The 21,389-nt window shown below is 44.4% G+C and overlaps 1 protein-coding gene across 1 annotated transcript in view; it reads right to left on the minus strand.

The window, feature by feature from the left end:
- The window catches only part of LOC138247410 (tubby protein homolog), a 186,095-nt gene that overhangs the window by 60,771 nt on the left and 103,935 nt on the right, over window positions 1-21,389 (minus strand). Inside the window, exons 6-8 of the mRNA XM_069202048.1 lie at window positions 13,435-13,572; window positions 6,968-7,081; window positions 4,404-4,529 (exon numbers count right to left, since the gene is read on the minus strand). Coding sequence (XP_069058149.1) covers window positions 4,404-4,529; window positions 6,968-7,081; window positions 13,435-13,572 — 378 coding nt within the window. The remainder of the gene's footprint in view (window positions 1-4,403; window positions 4,530-6,967; window positions 7,082-13,434; window positions 13,573-21,389) is intronic.

Below are 21,389 nucleotides of genomic sequence, written 5' to 3' on the forward strand. Positions count from 1 at the left end.
TCACCCCCATGGTAGCTTGGCACGAGCAGTCAGGCCTATTCCAGAGGCAATGCGTAAAGCGATTGCACAGCACACGTAGCACACTATCCCCACCACAAAGGAAACACAACACAAAGTTATATAAAAATAAACTGTCTTATACACAACATCATCAGACCTAACACAACATGTCAGTTATATCCTGCTACTCAAGCAATTGTCAGAACATTACACAGTACTATTACTCTACAAACGCCAGTGGTAGTCACATACAACCCATAGGTTACTGGTTATCCTACAACATAAGCAGTAGTCAGGTAAACATTGCTAAAAAATGCACACATCATGGTAAAACACATATCGCCAGAAATGCATGGGTCATAGTAAACACGTCACCACAAATGCACTTGTCCTATTTAAACATATGTACCTCAAAATGCCAGGACATTGTCATAAATGCACAATCATGACTGCATGTATCATAGAACACATTGTCATGAATGCCAGGACGTTATCATAAATACACAGACAGTGCAACTCCCTAAGCACCATCTATTTGCAGGACCTTACGCACCTGCATGAGGGGTGGCATCACAACACACCCGGAAAAGTCCCAGAGCTCCTGTGCTCTTAGGGGTAGGGGGATAAAGTCTGTAGGGAGCCAATCCCGCGGCACGCCTACATCAGGAAGTCTGGCTCCCCAGAAGCTTGAGCCGAGGGATCCTTGGCTGCCGAGGGGGCCATCGCACCCGCCCAGGCCATGGTGGTGATGTGCTTTCAGAAAGCAGTTTCTGCAGGTGCCCCGGGGGCACAACTATAAGCACTCCCACGCCCCAGGGACACAAATCATGGCATGCTGATCTGCGCTTTCTGGAGACTGCCGACTGGCGCCTCCTCACTTCTCCCCACCAAAAAAGAGGGTTTGGGGGCACTTGACTCGCACTGCCACCCAACATCAAATGCAGATAGTAGGTGCACCTCACGCCAGCTGCACTCTACCAGACCAGCGCTCCACATGCACTGTAGGGAACAGTGATGGCCAGCAGAAAAGCGCTCTCTCTGCGCTTACAAAGTTAATTGGTAAAGAGCCCTTCCAGCGCTACGGAGAAAGACAAAGCGCTCTTCCTGCACCACAAGGGCAACTAGATGCAGCGCTTTAGCACTGAACAGCAAGAAGAGCTGTAGGGGACAGGGGGCACACCACCCAGCCCCTGGAGACTGAAAAAGGGGGCACATGGCGGTAGGGCCCAAACAAACAGGCCAGCACAAAGAGTTCAAGTCAGTGGCAATTCCGCCTAGTGACCCAGCAGGTCAGAGGTTAGCACAACAGCAGCAGTCCAAGGCAGTGCCTGGTGAGTCCCTCCAGCATTATCCTGAGTCCCTTTCAGTTGTTCATCAGTGCCTCTCTCTATAATGGGGAAAACCCCTGTACATATACTCTGGTTTGCACAACTTTTACAAAGAGGGGGGAGAAGAGGTTCCAGCCAGTTCCAACTGGTTCTAGGAGTGTCCCCTCTCTCCTCCAGCACAGGCTCCAGACATCAGTTGGGGGTAAGCGAGCCCTTTATGTGAGGCCAGGGCACAGCCTTTACAAATGCAGGTGTGCCCCGCCTCCCCTTCTCTCAGCCCAGGAAGACCATTCAATATGCCGATGCACCTCTGTGACACCTCCACCCTCCTTGTGTGAAGGCTATCTGAAAAGTACGCACAAAGCCCAGCTGTCACTCTGCCCCAGACGTGGATTGGAGTCATGCTGCAAAACACCAGAGTCGTAAGCACAAAGAAATGCTCACTTTCTAGAAGTGGCATTTCTACAATGGTAATAAAAAATCTACCTACACCAGTAAGCAGCATTTCTCACTACCATTACAACCATACAAACATGCCTATGCTACCCTTCATAAATCAGACAATACACCCTAGACATAAGACAGGGCATTTCCAATGCAATCCTATGAGCAAGACAGCGCTCACAGCAGTGAGAAACCAAATAGGCTGTTTGTCACTACCAGGACAGGCCACACAACCAGGCACATGTCCTGCCCTTTACCCATACAGCACCCCACCCATAGGGATAGCTAGGGCCTACCTTAGGGGTGACTTACATGTAGTAAAATGGTAGTACAGGCCTGGCAAGTAAATTTAGATGCCAGGACCCTGTGACAGTAAATTGCGCACGCAGGCCCTGTGCTAGCAGTCCTGAGAGAGGTTTGCAATGCTACTTCAGTGGGTGGCGCAAGCAGCGCTGCAGGACGACTAGTAGCATTTAATTTACAGGCCCTGGGTATAGGGATACCACTGTACAAGGGACTTACAGGCAAGTTAAATGTGCCAATTAGGTGTAAGCCAATCATACCAACTTTAGAAGGGAGAGCATGTGCACTTTAGCACTGATCAGCGATGATAAAGTGCTCAGAGTCCTAGAGCCAACAACAATAGGTCAGACAAAATAGGAGGAGAAAGGCAAAACGTTTAGGGGTGACCCTGTAAAAAAGGCCAGGTCCAACAATATAGGTAACCCATTCACATGGGACCACAGCATATCACCCATGACAATGTTATGGTCGGGTTTCACAATGTGACGCTCTTAAGTGGGAGGCGGATTACACTCTGCGGGATCAGATCAATACATAGGATCTGCGTTGTGAAGTTATGAGTTTATGAAAGCATACAGTTATCTACAACGCTGGTTGGAACTTACACAACCTGTTCAATAGCTTGCTGTCACCATGAGATAGGAACTCCCCTTGGAATGCTTTTCCAATACTTGTGTTTAATACCCCACGAGCGAGGAGGATGGTACTGTACAGTAATTGTATTTGTATAGCATCTACTACAAGTGACGAGGCACTGAGGTGCTTTATGGTGGGTAGCACACTATACAGGAACCCAACCTTAGGGGTCAGTGGTTATTCTTGGCTATTGAGATTCATTCGTCTGGTCCTGGACGTCATTTAGTGGCTTTTAGGGTTGCAGCTGCCACCCTAGACTTACTTCTTGTGACCCCTGGCCTCAGAACTGGCAGAAGCAGTCCCTGGAGCAGAAGGTAAACAGAGTCCTGATGTGCTCAGTTAACTTTCTGATGCTCAAACTGGAATCCAGTTCTACAACATAAGTACATTCAGCAGACTAATGTACACTCTTTACAAACAATGTGGAATAAAAACACACATTGCTAAATAATGTTTCATTTGTCATTAATCTGAATACATGAAAGATTATCTGAACAAAACATTCACCTTTGTAGGGAGACAGTGCCTCTCACCTGATCATAAGTCAACATACTAATAATGAAAAGGAATACTGCAAGGCAGATATAAAAAAAACTAAACATACATTTTTATGGGAAGGTTGGAGCTTTTCTAAATTCAGTTGGGGCCACTCATTGTCCATACTTTATTGTGCTTGAAGCATGTGCACTGCTCCCACAAATCACTCTGAGGATACTAAGGGCCTGATTTAGACTTGGCGGAGGGGAATACGCCATCACAAAAGTGACGGATACCCTGTCGGCCATATTAGAATCCCATTATATTGTATGGGGATCGTAAAACGGCGGACGGGATATCCGTCACATTTAACATGGAGAGCTCCATCCGCCAAGGTCTAAATCAGGCCCTTAATCATTAGCCTTCAATTTGAAATTGCTTAATATTTTACGAACATTTTGTTTTTTTTAAGTGTCCATTTTGCTTATTTATTTATTTATGTACACTTTATCTGTTAATTTTAATTAATTGAAGGTTTCATGGACTCCCAGGATCCCCCAGTGTCTCCGGACCACATGACCACTACTGTTGTGGTAATACTTTAATTGAGCTCTTATTATGGGTTTTTCAACATGATGGCCAAAGGTCATGTGACATAATTTCCTATGATGTCACAGGACGTGTGCTGGCACATCTGCTACCTCTGGCACTTTGGCGAATCAGCGTCGATGGTCTTGAGCTCTTGGTAAACCTCTCCATATTTCTAGCGGATTGTGTTAATAGGAGCTACGTGAGGTCGTTAGTATGTGTTTATGCAGATGAAAGGGGGGGCTGGTTAGACAGGCTAGAAGGTGTTAAATACTGTAAGATTGCAAGGAGTGACTACACCCAAGGAGATGTTGTGATACACAGGACAAATTAACACACATCACCACAGGAGAAATCAATTATTAAACTCAGATTATTACTATTTTTCAACCAGCAGGAATTGTTACAGCTCACTGTGGTGCATGAAAGCTTCTGCCTACTTCTCTGGGTAACATTTTTACAGAAGTTATCGTGAAGCATAGGAAGTGTGTGTAATGGAGGACATGAAGAGCTTTACTGCATCATGTGCTCTCAAATTAAAATCAGCATTTCCATGTGTATCATAACGAGTCAGCCGATCATTGCACTGGTACCTCTTGGCCACCCTAACTCTGTCTGTCAGCCCACCTGTCCAGCCTTGTCCCTTGTCTTGCTCTGCGATTATGAAGGCAGCTGCCTTAGGAAGCTTTGGGCTCTTCCGGGGTGCTGCTGAAGACTTTGACCTGACATCTCCAAGGTCGGATCTTGCAGGAGCTGATGAAATAAGAAGGGTAGAAAAAGGTTAAGAGTGGAGGATCAGGCTGAGAAGATGGGCGGATGTCAACTTCTTCCGGGGGCAGGGTCACATACAACGTACGTGCCACCATGGCAACCAAAGGGAGAGCTATTCTAGGCACAATGACAGCCAGACACAGAGGGCTGGTCTAGAACACATAAAAATAATTTGGGCTCTCCTGGGGCACACATGCATCTCTTCTGGGATACGAAGGAGAGATATTCTGGCACATGAATGAGGGATGTTCTTGGACATACCTGAAGGCCATTGTACCATATCATATCATGAGTCGCATTATAGAGTATGGCATTTCTGAGGAGCATGGAGTAATTGCACCAAATTAATGAAAGAATCAGTGCACTGTTACAGTGGGTGTTAGCAAAGCGAGACACAAACATAAGTCAGAAAGTAACGTACATGGTGAGCCGGAACAAGTGCTGAATGAAGCTGCCAGTGGACCAGGTAGGATCACACCACGAGTGAGTGCATGCAGCATGGAAAGATTTTGTCATGGCTGAGTGAAAGGGGACATAGATTGTAGTCCAGGTTAATGTACTCAGAGGCTCTCAAGCAGATAGGAATTGTGAAACTGCAGAGTGAAAAGAAGCACAGTTTATTTACCTAATACTGTGAAAAACAAGCTGAAACCGCTTTGTTTTTTTCTGAACAGCAGGCAACACCTCCAGTTATGGGGTCATCCTGCCCTTTGGTCTCCCCTCCCTTGGTTAAATTTCAACAGTCCATGAGCAGTGTATTGGAACAAAGAGAGCAACCTCAGAGCCATCTCCAAACCTTGCTCGATGTGTGCCCAGCTCGAGAGTGGCATAGAGAAGGATGGTGGGCTTCCACCTATATGCCCCTGTGGAGTCTTGGCATACTTTGGAATATATAGCCAATGGGTATGTGGCTGATAGAGCCTGTGCAATGGTGAGAACCTGCAATGTGCTCTTGTGCAGGCTGGGCGTACCACAGAAGCATACCCTAAGGATATATTCCCCATGGATATGTAGCTCATAGAGACCATGCAATGGTGAATGGTGAAAATCTGCAATGTGCCCTTGTGGATGCTTCATGTACCACTGAAGTGCACCCTGTGGATATATAGCCCACGGACATATGGTGCATTGAGCCCATACAATTGTGAGAACCTGCTATGTGTCCTTTAGGAGGCTTGGCTTACCGTGGAAGCACACCCTATGAATATATAGTCCATGGAAATTTAGCTCATAGCGCCCGTGCAATGGTAAGAACATGCAGCGTGCCCTTGCAGAGCCTTTAGTGTACCGCGGAGGCTCACCCTGTGGTTATATGGCTTTCTGTAGGGTCATAGAGCCCATGCAATGGTGAGAACCTGCAATGTGCCCTCGGTGGAGGTTGCCTTGTGCTGCGATAGTACTGATAGTAATAACTATAAAGATTGTGTATGTACTCCTTAAACACCTTTAACCATTCATGACCTAAACCTTGTGCAGTCCCTCAATATGTGTTCCAGGGAGCAAAGCATCCTATTCTCTAATGCTGTCACTTCTCCTGGAGGCTATCCATGTTTCTATGTGCTATACTAACATCAGTACACCGGAGAGGTGGCAAAAGAATCCCATGAGCATAATGCAATGGGCCGAACAAACACATAAAGAATTGTCTCTTATTCAGGAAAGCAGTCAAGACCTTTCTGTTTTGCTAACCTGGTGCACCAGTGGTCTCCCTTTTTGGTGTCACTGTATTATTATCATGAGTATTTCATTAGTGTCATCCTGTGCTCTACAAATAGATATTACTAGTACTCCTAATAAATAATAATAATGATGATAATTTAGGTTGACTAAATATTGATATTATGGTAGTTTGAAGATGACACGGTTATTATACACAGAAGTTGACACCCTATGGTAAACATGATGTGACATAGACAGTGGGCCAGGTGGTCTACAGAGGCAAAAAAGTGAAGCCCAGGGAAAGGGCAAGATGGCTACAGAGATATTGCTACACCCTAGAAATATGACACACTCTATGGAGAGTATTAGTTGCAGTATAAAAGCAAATGGCGCCAACAGCAAGTCTTTGGAGTCATACACAGGTGGTTACACACTAAGGAAAGGTTGAGGATGTATACCATCCATGGCACTTCACTGAGGGACCAATGGCAATATACAAAGGCTATGAAACAATTCAGAGATGCTCAAAAGTAATATGCAAGGATTATGGTGAATCATGGAGAGAACCAGGATCCCTCCTAGGATGCACCACAATCCTTGAAAATTTGACTATGACACACCAAGCACAGATAAGGAAGGAGTATTCAGGGAAGACAACATACAACTTTAAAGGTGGTAAAAGTTCCAGTCTTGTTTGATAGGTTTGGCCACATCTTTTCATCCACAGTGATGATTACAGAGTTACACAGGATCATTCTAACCTGTGCTTGGTTTGCTCAGTCTCTCCTTCCTGGATGCAGTTATTGCATCTTTTTTCTTGGCTGGCGGCCGGGGGTCTTCTAGGCCAGATTCTTCTAACTCTCCATCTGAGATCTCTGAGCCATGATACCAGGAGAAATAAAAACAGATTAGCAAAACTAGTTAGATCTGGTGTAGAACTGGCAGTGCAAATGGGAGCACTTCAGGTAAAGTGCCAGCACAAGCAAAAGGCATTTAACAAAACGCTGTAGGGATGGTCACGGGGCTCTAACCGGGGAATACACAACTGCATGCATGAATAACTGAGGGTTCTTCATGATTATGTGGCTTACCATGTCCTTTAAATCAGGGACTTTGCAGAGGTTTTCAACACTTTTTGTGTGTTAATGGTTGCATATGTGTAGAGTGTTCATCAGACCCTGATCAAGAACCTGCTTCCTGTTATGTGTGTTTTTTCTGGAAAGTTTACAAAGGTACCCTGTCTTTCTGACAGCTGTTTATCTGTAGGGAACAGGATGTGAATAACCTGGTAGTCTGTGCTAGCAGAAAAGGCTTGGGATATCAATTTATTAGTCTGAAGGATGTGACAGTACCTATGGTAATTAATATTATGTAAAGGTAAAAACAGAGTCAACGTCCTTTATAGATGTATACTTGCGTCAGTCCTTTCCGCTCTATAGCTAAAACTAGTTTGCTTGTGTGTTTTTTGTGCTCTTGTAGCATAAGATTTGTGTTGCCCTCCATTATGGTGACCGGATTCTGAAAAACGAAGACCAGGACATTCTACAAACAGAGAAGTAGGACTACAATTTTGCTGAGGGTTACAGAATGTCAGCGCTCACCTACATAGAAAACACATGCAATGAGACACTAAGATTAATTACATGTAGCTTATACACTAAGGGCCTGATTATGGGTGGCCCAAGTCAACTGCGATAATTATTGTATCTGATAAAAATGCACCACTGAGGAGTTCAGTATTCATTAGATGCAACAATTTTCACAAATTTCACGTTTTGGGGGAAATATATCCTAACTTTGGTGTTTACCACACCAAAATATGCATGTTACTGTAAATATCGTACAGGTTTCACCATATAAATTCCAGCAGATTTGACCTACCGAAATGTAACGAAGGGTAAGGCCCTTATTGCATTTGATAATTAGTCGGTGCCTTAAATACCTCACAACTCGGATTTCAGACTCCTGCCCGAACACAGGTTTGCACAGGGGTCTGAACATACTGACACACTCATTATCAGGGCCACAGTATCATATGTGATACCTAAATTGCTTTAATTCTGATAAGGGTGGTTCAGCACTGAAGCACATGTAAACTTGTGCCCCTAGTGTTCAGTCAACACGTTCTATAAACCGAGATATGTGCTAAATGTAATACAATTTTCTGGAGAAAAAAAAAAACACTGTCCAGCAAATCAGGTATGCCTAGCCACTGTAACCTAAAAGCACATCTCTGCCCAGTCCTTCCCACAGCCAGAGCTGGAGGTAATGAGGGGGAGCATGGGTGTTGCAGGAATGCCACAAACTCGAGCAAGAACAGAATGGTCCTGACATTTGATTGAAGCCAAGGAAAGGTCTGTGATGAGGTGGCCTACTCATAACCTTGAGTGATGTGGATTAGGTATCCCGGACCGACCTTGAGGGGAGCGGTAAGTTACTAAACGACTATTTAGAAGAATAGGTGGGACCGCCTTTTACTTAGACCCGAAGCTTAAAGTTCAGAATACCACCTCAGTGCTCATTGCAAGCCCTGTAGGAAACCCAATGTCGAAAAATTGGTGTTTACCTCCAATCTGTAGAAGTATTCCCCTCATACCAGAAACCATTTCCTAGACTCATTTGTCATTCTTCTAGCTGTTTTTGCCCAGTAAAATGTGTTCACTTGTAATGCTGATTCAGCCAGTAACGCCTGTAACCTGCCGAATCAGTATTTACTTCAAAGCTCGCAATAACCACTTAGGGTTATTTTCGTCTTCTCTGGGGTTATTCCATTGTTAGACATGACACCTAAGCTTGAGTAAGACTCTTTGTACTGTTGATTGCACTTTGTTCAGCTGTGTTCCATCGTTTATTTGTAAATGAGTTGCTTCTAATTATCCTAATGGAACACTGGGCTCCTCAATCAATCTTCTAACTATTTCTTAATGTGATTATGCATGCCGGGGCGGGTGGAATTTTTTCAGTTCAGGCTGCAATATTGTGCAACAAGATACCACCTTTTTTTCTTTCTTCATTCCTCTTAGCTTCCCGGAAAGATTCGAAACTTAGCTTTTTGTCAACCTCGCCTACTTCGCTTCTGGCATCTATCTTTTTTATTCTAGCGCCATGAAGCCTTATGGCACACGCATGCTTAACCACGAGTCATTTACCCCATCATAACTATCTAATTTAGGTTCCTTCTAAAAATGCCTGCCTGTGCTTTAGCACAGGTTCTATAGGACCATGGAATAGTCCAGGCTGGTTTCATTATTAGGATCCCTTTAGATCCCTTTTTTGCGTAATTTGTCAAACTTCTGTTTGGGTTCTATCGAGGTTACAAGGCAGACGCTCGCATAACATGCAGGGAGGGAAGGACTCCTCTGTGTACCAGTCCACAGGCTACTTGACACAACAACAGCCATTCTGGGCCACTTGGATGCAGAGCGCACCTTGCAAGCGATAAGGTCCACTGCATGCTGCTGTAACTGAGGTAATTGATCCGTAGGATCCTTGAGAAATATTGTGGTACTCATTACCAGTTGGCACTGGAGTGCAATGGTTTCTGGAGAAGACTGCTGAAGGAGTTACTTGCGCAGACAAGTCTTTGCAAGTGTTCCTGTTGTGAGCAATTGGATTTAACAACAGAGGATAATGGATGTTTGAAGAGAACACATATATATTAATAATGTTTCCTCAAATAACCATTGTTCATAAGAGGGGAAAAGTGATAGTGGAGACATCCATGGGTTCATTTGCTTTGTCATCATGTAGAGTTGGCTCCACACAAGACTGTGGTGGTTCAGATACCCCCTCTAAACTTTCCACAATTGTTTGGAGGCTTAGCACCGAGAAGAGCGTCATGGCAAGTGTGACAGACTTTCATCAAAAAGTGAGTGCAGTTCCCTGCCATGCTGGGAAACACTCGACAGTTTACCGAGCCTTGCCTGTTCACAGCTTCCAAGAGTACTGCAACTCCACAAAGGCTGAATATGACCTGGGGAGCGTATCATTCACGTTTAGTTCCAGAATGGCGCAGCCTGATTTGGCATCTGATTCCAGAAAGTTCTCTCCAGAGCTTATCTGAGCCTTTCCTCTTGCTCAGGGCTGATTATGAACTGCCTGTGGTGGAATGTCTAATGGTCGTAGGGTGCTCAGGATGTCAACATGATTTCCAAACCAATGGAAAGAGGCACACTTCCTTGCAGGAGCAATATCAGGTCTTCCCATGAGTGCTGGCTCGAGATGGACGGGTCCACGTGTGCTTGCCTAGAGTCCTAAGGAATCCAAAAGCCAGTCTCAACACTCCTGTATGCCTTTAACTGGTCCATGTCTGCAGCATCACGCCTTGTCATAAACCTGAAGAATGCACTCCAGTCTTAAAGGTTCCCTCGGGGTGTGTTTGCCTCCTATTGCTTATTTTAACCAACAATAAAACACAAAGCACAGCAAAACCAGGTTTAATTCACTACTGTGTTATTTCCGTCTGTACTGTATAAATCCAGGATTGCTGAAAGACAAGTAACAACTGGAAGAAAATTCAGAAAGCAGACAGTAAAGGCTCTGCCACACACAGTTTCCTTTAGTGTGCTTGGAAGCTTGTACCACGATTCCTTGCATCTAATCCTTAAAGCAGCAAGATTATTCCGAATATTTCTTGATTTATGATTTTTTCTATTGTGTAGCCAAACGTTATGTATTAACATCCGCGTTACCTCTGCTGTGCCTGGGTGAAAGTTAATTATGCAGGGAAATTTGCTACATTTCCGAAAATTTCACGGCACGTGATTTTAGATGAATTTTACCTGCGGGAGGCTGGTTCGAGCAGAGAATGCCTCTCAGCAAACTGGTGGTATATTGCATGATGTTTTTGCTCAAAGAATGCTTTGGTGCAAGAGTCAGTACAGTACAGTACCAGCAAACCTCATTTTACACTATAAACATAATTTCATGTAACTGGGAAATGTTTGGGCCAGTCTCCTTCAGGTATCTTGCAAGACGTTTTGATATTAAGAATGTGTTCGTTCGAAACGAATCACATGGGGAACCACCAAACCACATTTTAAACTGAAAACATCATTTTGCGTAATTTTTTGCAAGCTTTCTCGAAATTCCATTAGAAAAAAATATGATATTTAGCAGACCCATGTGCTGTAAATAAACCATTGGTTTAATTATTCAAACAGCCTGTTTTTCGTGTGCATCTTTGACTGTGGGCCAAAGACCATGTATCTTCGTCAATCATTCTGGTTCTTCTATGGTAAGGCCGGTCGCTCGGTGAGATCAGACGCCTTCGCATAGGCGATGGGAGAGCTTACAGAAATGATCCAGCTGTAAGACCTTTTTTGTTTTTTTGCCAGTAAAATCATGGCTTTAATTGGGATGGAAAAATTGGGGGTCTCTGTAAGGGGCGTGGCCTATGCAAGAAGGATTTTGGCTTGGAAAAACACGTAAGCTAAAAAGCTCCCTTAGCATAGTACGCGGCCCAACTGGTATTTCGCTACTTCTTTCCGTTTTTGCATCAAGATATATAATTAAACTGACATTTCACCTAAAACAAGCCAGGACTAGTGCATTTCTCAATGGTTGTTAGTTGCATAACAAAAACAAGTAACGACAATGGCTTTGTTGGTAATAATATTGAAAATGCTCAGTTCTGAAATAATGAGACTGTGAAGTAACTATAACCAATCTCTGTGAAGCTTCATCAAAGGCAGTAGAGTGGTACTGCTGTCACTCTGAAGGTGAGGGCAAAAATGGAGAGTCGGCTAGGGTCCCGTCTCAGCACCTGCTTTTTAGAACTGCCGGTGCTGAGCGCTGGCAGGACCCGGCCCACTTAAAGCCCCGAGCATAATTGGAACCTGAGTTAAGTTCGCCCACCGCAATGAGGGGCCTCTCAAGCTATGGGACCAACCACACTGGCCGCCGAGGGCTTCTCAAATGATACACGACTGACGGCTGCGAGGGTTTCTGACAGGATATGTGACGTATCACAGACGGAAGGGAGTGCTTCTGACAGAGTCTGTGACCAATCACACACACTGAAGTGAGGGCTTCTCACAGACAATGTGAGCAGCCACATCCTCTACCGATGTTTATCAGAACTCGCTTTCGGCAATCATGCTGTTTCCGAAGTATTGGTTATTACCCTCCATCTAAGCACCTGATCTCGTAACCACGGGCGTCGCAGACAATTTTTTAGGGGGGGGGAGGCGTCCCAGACTGTTTTTGGCGGGGGCCGCACCCGTACTAGTGCAGGCAGCATGACACTACGGCGGCCATAGTGTTAAACGCTGCACTGTGAACCTGCACACCAGGCTGTACCTAAATCCAGGGGGGCAAGCGCCCCCTTAACCCCTCCTGCGGACGCCCATGCTCCACACCTTACACTTACAAATCATATTGAACATTAACTCTGAAACATATTTAGGAGAAAATATGTAGCTATGATTTAAAATGATTTCACATTAATTATTAACTGAATTTGTTTGAGACTTAAAATATGTGTAATAACTTGGCCCTGATGAAGTGGCAACAGATGTTGTAAGGTTGGGAAACACATATTGACCAATTTCTTGCGAAACATAAGATTTTGAATCACAATAAATGTACATGAGCTTTAGCACAACAGTGCAAGAAGCCTGAATTAATTACGACAGAAGGATGATCAAGATATAGCCATAGACCTCAAACCCAGGGGCGTAGCTTCAGGGGGATATTTGGGGTGTTACACCCACCTAATGAGTGTCATTTCTGATGCATAGTTGGGTGCAGGTGCTTTCAGTCCGGTGTGGGGGGGTGTATGTCGGATTTCACCAGGGATTTCTGCAGCATACAGACAAAAACACACTCTCTCCCTTCTCTCTGTTTTGGAAGCCATAAGAAATTCGGAATATTTTTTTTTTTTTTACAAAATATTATGTTTTTCTCACTTAGTACTCCTACCAATCCGCATTCCTCTCCCTTTCCACTGACTCTTAAGCCCTTCTTATGCACCCTGCTTGTCCTATAATGTATTTTAAAAGTATATGCAAGCGTATTCTCAAAAAATCTGCAGCTCACCTCCCCCCAATCTTAATGAGCAAGCAGGCCCCTGCTCAAACCATGTCCTTTTGAAGTAACAACTTCTACGGTGAATGCCCCCCTAAAAGGTATGCAGTCTACCCCCCTCCATAGTGTGTTATGTGGCATTCTTCATAACTTGGGCGCTCTGGTGCTCGCCCAGTATTTCCGCCAACCGGCCCGCTTTTACCTGTGAAGATGTCTTGTCCCTTCTTGCTGTCTCCCTTGGAGTCTGGCTTTTCATTTTGGAGCACAGCGTCGACCCAGGTCTCAATGACAAAGCCAGTCGCCTTCGGGGTCCCCTCTGCCAGAGCGGGGTTGGAGATGCCTTTAGCAGCCGAAAAACAATCAGAGAAAAGTGATTTTGGGGGTTGAGAGGACAGACACATATAATCCAGACTTTCTTTCCTCTCTGTTTCTCATAATACCCCAATAGACACCTTGCACTCTCGGTTTTATCCATGCATACTTTCCTGGTAGACTTGTTGGTTTGCTCTCCATTAATTTGGGATAAAAGGTCTCCTTTTTTTCAAAAAAACCTTTGACCACTGATTACCTCTTGTGCTCACCAACAATGGATGCCCTAAATAGAGCACAGCTGGAATCCCTTCCGGCAGGAAGGCAACAACAATAGTCTGTAGTTTAGTTGAACTGATGAGCAGCTTTTCTGTGATTGCTATTTCAGATGCATAATTACAAGAGTTTGCTCTGTTGTTACCTCTGCTCTACATTCTGCATCTCTCAGGGAGGGGCTGATGGGGGGGGGGAGGGCTTGCACTGCTGCTACCTGTGCTGTACCTGTCCTGCATTTATAACTGAGGTCCTGTTGTGTGGGTGGGGTATGAGGGCGTCCAAGATTCTGTTTGAGGGTTGCATGGGCACCATATTCAGCACCGCTATACCCTCAGGTGACTACCCAATAAAAATAGGTATAAATGAGCTATGTCTTCCATCCTAGAAGGATGTGAATTCCTCTGAGTCCGGTGCTGTGTGTTAACTCCGCAGAGCGCCTGTGGGGGAACCACAGGGACAAATCCACAGCTTCAGTACCTTCTTCACTTTGAAAAACTACAGGTTAAAAAAGATGAGGAACTAGCGGATTTTTTAACCGTAAGGACTAATCGGATAAAACAGTGGGTGGAAGTAACTTGCTGGCTGTTTTGGTGGTTAGGAATTTTATTACAAGACAGGAGCCTCCCACTGTGCAGCCTCTTTTCCTGTGCTTATTGAATAGCACCTTTAAAATACACTACATTCCCCACAATGCTGCTCCTCTGGGCAGGAAGTAACATTGAAACCCTATAAATAGGGGAAGTCCGTACACCATATCTCCTTTTCTTGCTGCGTGAGTTAAATACAGTCCTGGCTCGTGTTAGGGAAAAGGGGCGGCACGTGGTGTGGAATAGGAGGAAACGACGAAAAATATATAATATTGTTTTTAAAAAACTTCCCTTTCTCGCTGAACCGTTCCAATCTGTTCCTCTGGCTGCCAACAGTACTTGCAGGCACAGGATCCCAGCCTGCCCTGCGGCCAATCTTAACACTGCTTTCATGCTGCTGGCAGCATTAAAGCAGCATTAGGACTGGATGAAGCATCGTAGCTGGGCACTCTGAGGCAGAGTGGAAGTTTCTGTCTGCTGTCTCCAACGAGTTGGAGAGAGCCTAGTGCGCATGTGTGTTTGGCCGGCCCGAGACAGCCGGCCAAACATACATGCGCACTGAGAGGAGTGCTGTGCACTTGCACTAGGTCCCTGTCACGTCCAATGGCCCGCCCCTTTTGTTGTGAAGGTTTTGCACCTGCTGCTGGCTGGGTGGGTGGGCGATATGCCCCTCCGCTATAGCATATGAAATTTTGGCGCACTAACTAAAGTTTTGTTGTAATCACTGCAGATTGTCCAGTTCGTCTGCTGGTCTTCACACAGTTGTTGGGTGGCCCTCAAGACCAATATCACATGCTTCTTAAGGAAGGCAAGCTAATCCTGATGGCATGGAACCTTTCAGGTTGCTTGCAAACATGCTGGTTCTTTTGTAGTCCGCTACAGGATGTGTCAGGACATCATGGGCAGAAGGCTCATTTAGGACCTATAACGGGATTTGGAAGTTTGGAATGGCTGGCGTACTAAACAGGGTATGATCCTGTTTTATAGGATGACACAGGGGTATGTAATTACCTAGTCTCTCTGATGGCTGGTCAGAAATCCTATAGGGATATGACGGGGTATATGTCAGCAATCAACGGGGCATCACAAGTTTGATGTAAACTGATTGTGGATCATCATTTAGTTTGCAGACTGATGAAGGAGAACAGGTATGCAAATGCCCCTCAACCCAGGTACTCTACTTTATGGGACGTGAATTTGGTGTTACAAATGTTTCAATCATTTAGGAGGGTTTCAGATGTTAGATCTCAGAATATTTCTGTAAAGCTTCATCTTTTCTTTTTAAACACATCTCGTTTTCCGGGCTGCACTTAAAAAACAAAGATAGCTTTATTGAAAAGCAATCAAAAACACTGTGGTCTGCAGACCTCAGCAGGCCACCATCCCTGTGATGCTTGCGATTCCTAATGGGATGCAAATTGCAACTTATCTCATTAATACGCATGAGTTAGGTCTATTTGTGACCCACTAGGGATTTGTAATGAAACTCAAAAGAGTTTCATGCATTAGGAATACTGATTTCCTAATTGCAATTCAGAGAGAATTGCAGTTAGGAAATTAGTATTCCTAATGTTAGTACATATGACCATAAGAGGCAAGTCAACAGTCACACAAAATTGTTTTTTTCTACAGCAGAAATACTGAACTCACATATTTGAAGGTGCTCTCATATATGATAATGAAGAAAAAGGCAGCTCTGTAAATTACATTATTTGCCTAGGATCACACAATTTGAGACCAGGTTATGGGTCAAGTACATTACAATTAGGTGGAGTAGATTTTTTAGATCACTAGACCTGCAGGTCTCGTAACAGTTTAATAATTTTTCTAGGCCTGCTCGTGTAGGTTCATCAAAACAAAAATAATGTTATTTGGTTTTCTCTATTTATGGTGCGTTGATGTATTTTTTCCACGTTGTTACCTCCTACCCGGGGAGTATGGTTGTGGGAAATGCTGCATACTTTAAAGGTGTTATTCAATAAACAGCAGGAAAAGAAATGGAATCATATTCACCTCCTTTGTCTGTAATAAAATCAGGACTCTCCTTTACCAGCTTGCTAGGGAAATTTGCAATTGTGGGGCAAGACTGTAGGCTTTCAGTGAACACTGTTTGGATGTTACTGTTCTAATACACCTACGAAGCCAAAGAGAGTCACTCCCACCTCCACAAACTGACATCCTACTGGGAACATCGATTGTATGTGGAAATACCTGTGAGAATGCAGGCTTCATTGCTGAGCCTTATTCCCTGTAATTAGAACTATATCCATTGTAATCCACCAGGTACTGCAATGACTTTCCCACTCATCAGCAATCTAGGATCCAGGAGAGTGCTCATTCCTCATCCACAGTCACAAGAAGGAGTAGTAGGTATCCACATAGGTACCATCATGATGGAGTAACTGTTTTAAGAACCATCAGGCTGGACTTACTGCTTTGTGTTCCATGCTAGATGGATTTTGAGATGCTGTAAAAGGCATAATAAGATGGCAAATGGATTTCTTAAAAAACGTTTTTTATTGGATAGCAGAAAAGCATACATAATAGAAGTAGAAAATATACTCATAAAGTACAACCACTGCCTAGTAACATATTGTGGATACACAATAGTAATCTCAATATTTGTTTTAGGGAGCCTCCCGCCATATCTCTAAATAAAGTCCCATAGTCACCAGTCTGTCAGCCAAGGTGGGTGGAACATCATGCCTCAATGAGCCCAGAAGTCATCTGTTGAAATAGGTTGTAAAGATTCAGTAAATGTGTCACAGATACTTTTAAATCTAGCCTCCTGTTCATGCAGTCAGTAAAGAATACTCTTGAAGGAGGCTAATTTCCCTATTTCCATTAACCACTGTTGTACAGACTTAAGGGCTAATTTAGAGATATGACAGGTGGCCCGCCTTCTGCCAGGGGGCAGAGGTCATAACCTCCGCCAAACAGACTAGCGCCTGCCATTTATAGATATTTCAGCTTGCTTGGCTGACATATCCATGCCTTCAGAGAAGCCGCCGCCACAGTATATCCTTTGACGGCCCTGAAAGTTTGCTGAACGGTTTCCATGGTTCATGCGGCCACTCAGCAAGCATTTTAATTTTTTTTCCAAAACAAATTCCCAAGTGCTATTGCTTTAACATTCATGTTCCCCTGCATATGTGTATCACAGCATGCACTGATATATTTTATAATCAGATTTTGATATTTTTATATTAACCAGAAGTGTTAATGAGCCTCATTGTGCATGCTAAGTTTCATGACTCAAGTAAACCTAGAAGTCATTTTATTGGAAGTAGTACAATTGCACATTTCCTGCATCTAGTAGAAAAGTGTAGCCTTGATTTCAATGTGGGAAACCAGAACCGTGGTTTTAAGAACTTAGGGCCTTATTACGAGTCTGGTGGTCCAAGGACTGCCAGACTTGCGGTGCCGGTTTGGACCGCTGCACTCCAAGCGGTCTGACCCTCTCATTATGACCCTGGTAGTCAGACTGCCAGGGGATCGCCGTCACCCCCGGGAGCAAGGTTCCCAAAGGCCTGATGGTAGTCAGATTTGTGGTCCGCTGAATTCAGTGCTGTCGTGTTGATCATTACTCCTGTTTCTGCTGGCCTTTCCATGGCGGGGACCCCTCCATGGAAAGGCTGGTAGAAACACATTGCTCAGGCCACAGTGGGGGCCCCTGCAAAGCCCACGCCCATGTCGTGGGCAGTGCAGGGGCCCCTCTGCCCAGCACCCTCAGAACACACACTGTCTGCTTTGCAGACTGTGCATTCCGAGGGTGTGTGCCACAGTACTGGACTCGGCTCCCTTAAGGGTCCAATACTGTAGCACTGCCTCCGTCGACCTGACCGGCAGAAACATCGTAATATGATGTTTCCATCAGTCAGCCCCGTGGGAACATTGTAATATGGTGGGGGTGATGCAGCCAGGTTGACGGTCGCCTTATACCCACAACTTTGGCAGTCAGCTCGTCCGACCGCCAAACCTGTAATGAGGCCCTTAGTAAATTCAACAGTGTGTTCATGCATTTGTGTCTTAGTTTCAAGGACATCTCACATTTTTGTCCTTGAGAAGATTCTGTCACCTGCTCATTAGATACGTTTTGCCGATGAAAAAAGTATTTCACATGTTAATACTCCATAAACTTGTACTGAGGGAAAAGTATATAAAACTGTCCAAAATTGCATGTATTGTAGCATTACATGCTAGAACTGACCGTTATGGGTGAGAGCTCTGGTTGGCTGACATGACAATTGTCTCTTGATTATTCCATTGCTTCTTGATACTTTTTTATTAAACGCATGTTACACTTTTGGGCTTCCTGACATGTTGTGCTTTATTACCCGCTCTGGGCCATTTTACGTTTTACTGTTTGGGATTACTAGGCTTTTAACTGTAGTGCTGAGTAGAAAAAAGGCACCAAAATAGAGCTGTCAGTCTGAAGTACTTAAACCGACTGACCCGAGCTTTCCGATGTAAAGTTTCCATGAGTGGAGCCAGTAGAGGCACCACCAGCAGAAACACGACAGTCCTGGCAACTCTAAATAGCTTGAGTGGACCTTCAGTTTGGCAGACATGGTACTCCAGCATGTTTATGCAGAGTACCCTTTGAGCCAAAACTAAATAACCCCCCTTTATGTTTTAGCATGGCTGCACCAAAATAGTTTAGGGAGCTTGTATTGGCAAAATGGATAATAGCAGGGCCAACAGTGACTTTTGGGCTGTGGCAGAACATTTTATGGCAAACTTGTTTGGAGCTAATATTTTTTTCTTTACCATATGTGGCACTTATTCCCACTATGTTCACTACCTTCTCAGTAACTTTCTTTTCCATTCAAATTATAGTTTTCTGAGCAAAAGCACATGAGGCTGAATGGATAATGCAAATGTTAGTGATTATATAACCAGATTCTGCTGGGGCCCATTATTACACCACTGAAAATGGCATAACAAAATATTTGTACTGAACATATAGGGATCTGAACATCTTCTGCTGTTCATCACCTGGGTGGATGTGAGAGCATGTGGCGCCAGGAACTTATCGTCACATATTAGTCCCTCATTGAAACGTGCTGCTCCGATCCTCCTAAACATGGAGGTAAGAAGATGGATCGTTGGCTAGAGTATAGGCACCATCTGACAGAAGCCTTGCATCTCAAAGAAAAGTGCCACCTGACAGAATCCTTGCGTCTCAAAGGAATGTGCCATGTTACACAGCTAAGGGACATCAAGAAAGACTACATGTACCATGAAGCCGTAGGGCTCTCCTGAGACTTGCAAATGGTGGCAGCCATATTGAATGCTTAAAATATAAGTTCCTCGTGGTCCATACCAATCTCGCTAGGAAATCTTGATACATAACTGATGCAGCCAGGAATTGTGCAGGTATTCTGCAAGTGGCCAAAGGAGGCTGCGGAACCGGAGGATGGAGACAGGGAGGGCACTCTGCCTTGGCGGCCTTTGCATGCTGCCATTGAGGACCCTGGGCCCTGGAGAAGTGCTAGGGTCCAGACAAGAAACAGGTCATATGAGAAGGAGGAGAGGAGTAAAAATCAGGTTCTCCATGAAATGAAAGATTTAGATGCCAGGAAGCATGAAGAAACCCGTCTTGGTGGCTACAGTGCATGACCTGGAGCAAAATACATATTTCCCAGTGCAGAGAATCATTACAGGTATTAATGCATGTCATTGTAAGATGGTATGATCCTTAGTAGTTTTAATGGTGTTGGATTGCTTTATTATGACATATCTTGCTTTCAGTAATGTGGTGACCCTCTGACAAAGCCAATAGGACTGCTAATAGCCAGCCGGCCTGCCTTTTAACAACTGCACTCCTCTATATTGTGTATATGGGGCATATCATGGTTGTAGGGTTCAGAGGATGTCACCAGATATATGTAAATATATATATATATATATATATATATATATATATATATATATATACTCGCAAAACAATTTATAATATTGAGTGTGTGGATAATAAAGTACTTTTCATTTTATAAGAAAAAACACTGATTGGATTGTGACTTATTGGATTATACTATTAAAATAACCAAATTATTGACTCCAACACATTGTTATACAAAAATAGATACATTTGATAAATATCCAAACTCAAACTATAGATTAGAATAATATAAGCTTTTATCATTAATCTTACAAATAACCAAAATCTCAAAAAATAAATTACAGACCTACAGAGGAGGTGGGGAAAGCTGTGATCAATCGCTGCAGTGCTGATGCCGGCACCACAGTGCTGATCACAACCTGCTTTTCTGCCGAGCTTTTCATGGCAGGGACCCTGCCATAAAAAAGCTCGGTGGAAAGGCAAGGAAGGGGCCCCAAACAGGGCCCCAGGGCGATATTAAGCCCATTGGGCAGTGTGGCTCGGGCACATGTTGTGCCCTCCTATGCCTGCACTGACGGTGCACACTGTTGGAAAGAGTGCGCCCAAGGTGCATCTGGCACTGCACTGCGGCGGCATGTGCTTCAGGCTCACTTTCTGAGGCAAAGCATGCCGCCACAGTGGCACGGCCGCAGACACTACCGCCAGCCCGGTGGTAGTGTCGCATTATAGCGGTGTGGAGGCTGCTGGCTTGGCAGCATCCTCCTGACCGCCATATTGGAGGCCCAGTGTTCGGAGCACCAAACGCATAATGAGGCCCTTAGTTACAATTTTGTTTAAATATTAAGAATATAAATTAATGTATTTAAACTACACAAAAAAGATAAAAACAAATTATGGGCCTCATTACGCGGTGAAGATCAGACACCCCCAACTGTGGTGGTCTAACAGCTACATTACAACCCTTGCAGGCAGACCTGCCAGGGGACAACCGTCCATGCTCGGAATATGGTTCCTGGTGGACTGACGGTGGTCAGAGTTGTAACCAGCCAGGGCTGTGCTGAACTCAGCACGGCCTGGCTGATTACAACTCAGCTTTCCCCCAGCCTTTCCATGGCAGGGACTCTGCCATGGAACAGCTAA

This window comes from Pleurodeles waltl, chromosome 7, assembly GCF_031143425.1.
Source record: "Pleurodeles waltl isolate 20211129_DDA chromosome 7, aPleWal1.hap1.20221129, whole genome shotgun sequence".
In the NCBI taxonomy this organism is placed as follows: Eukaryota; Metazoa; Chordata; class Amphibia; order Caudata; family Salamandridae; genus Pleurodeles; species Pleurodeles waltl.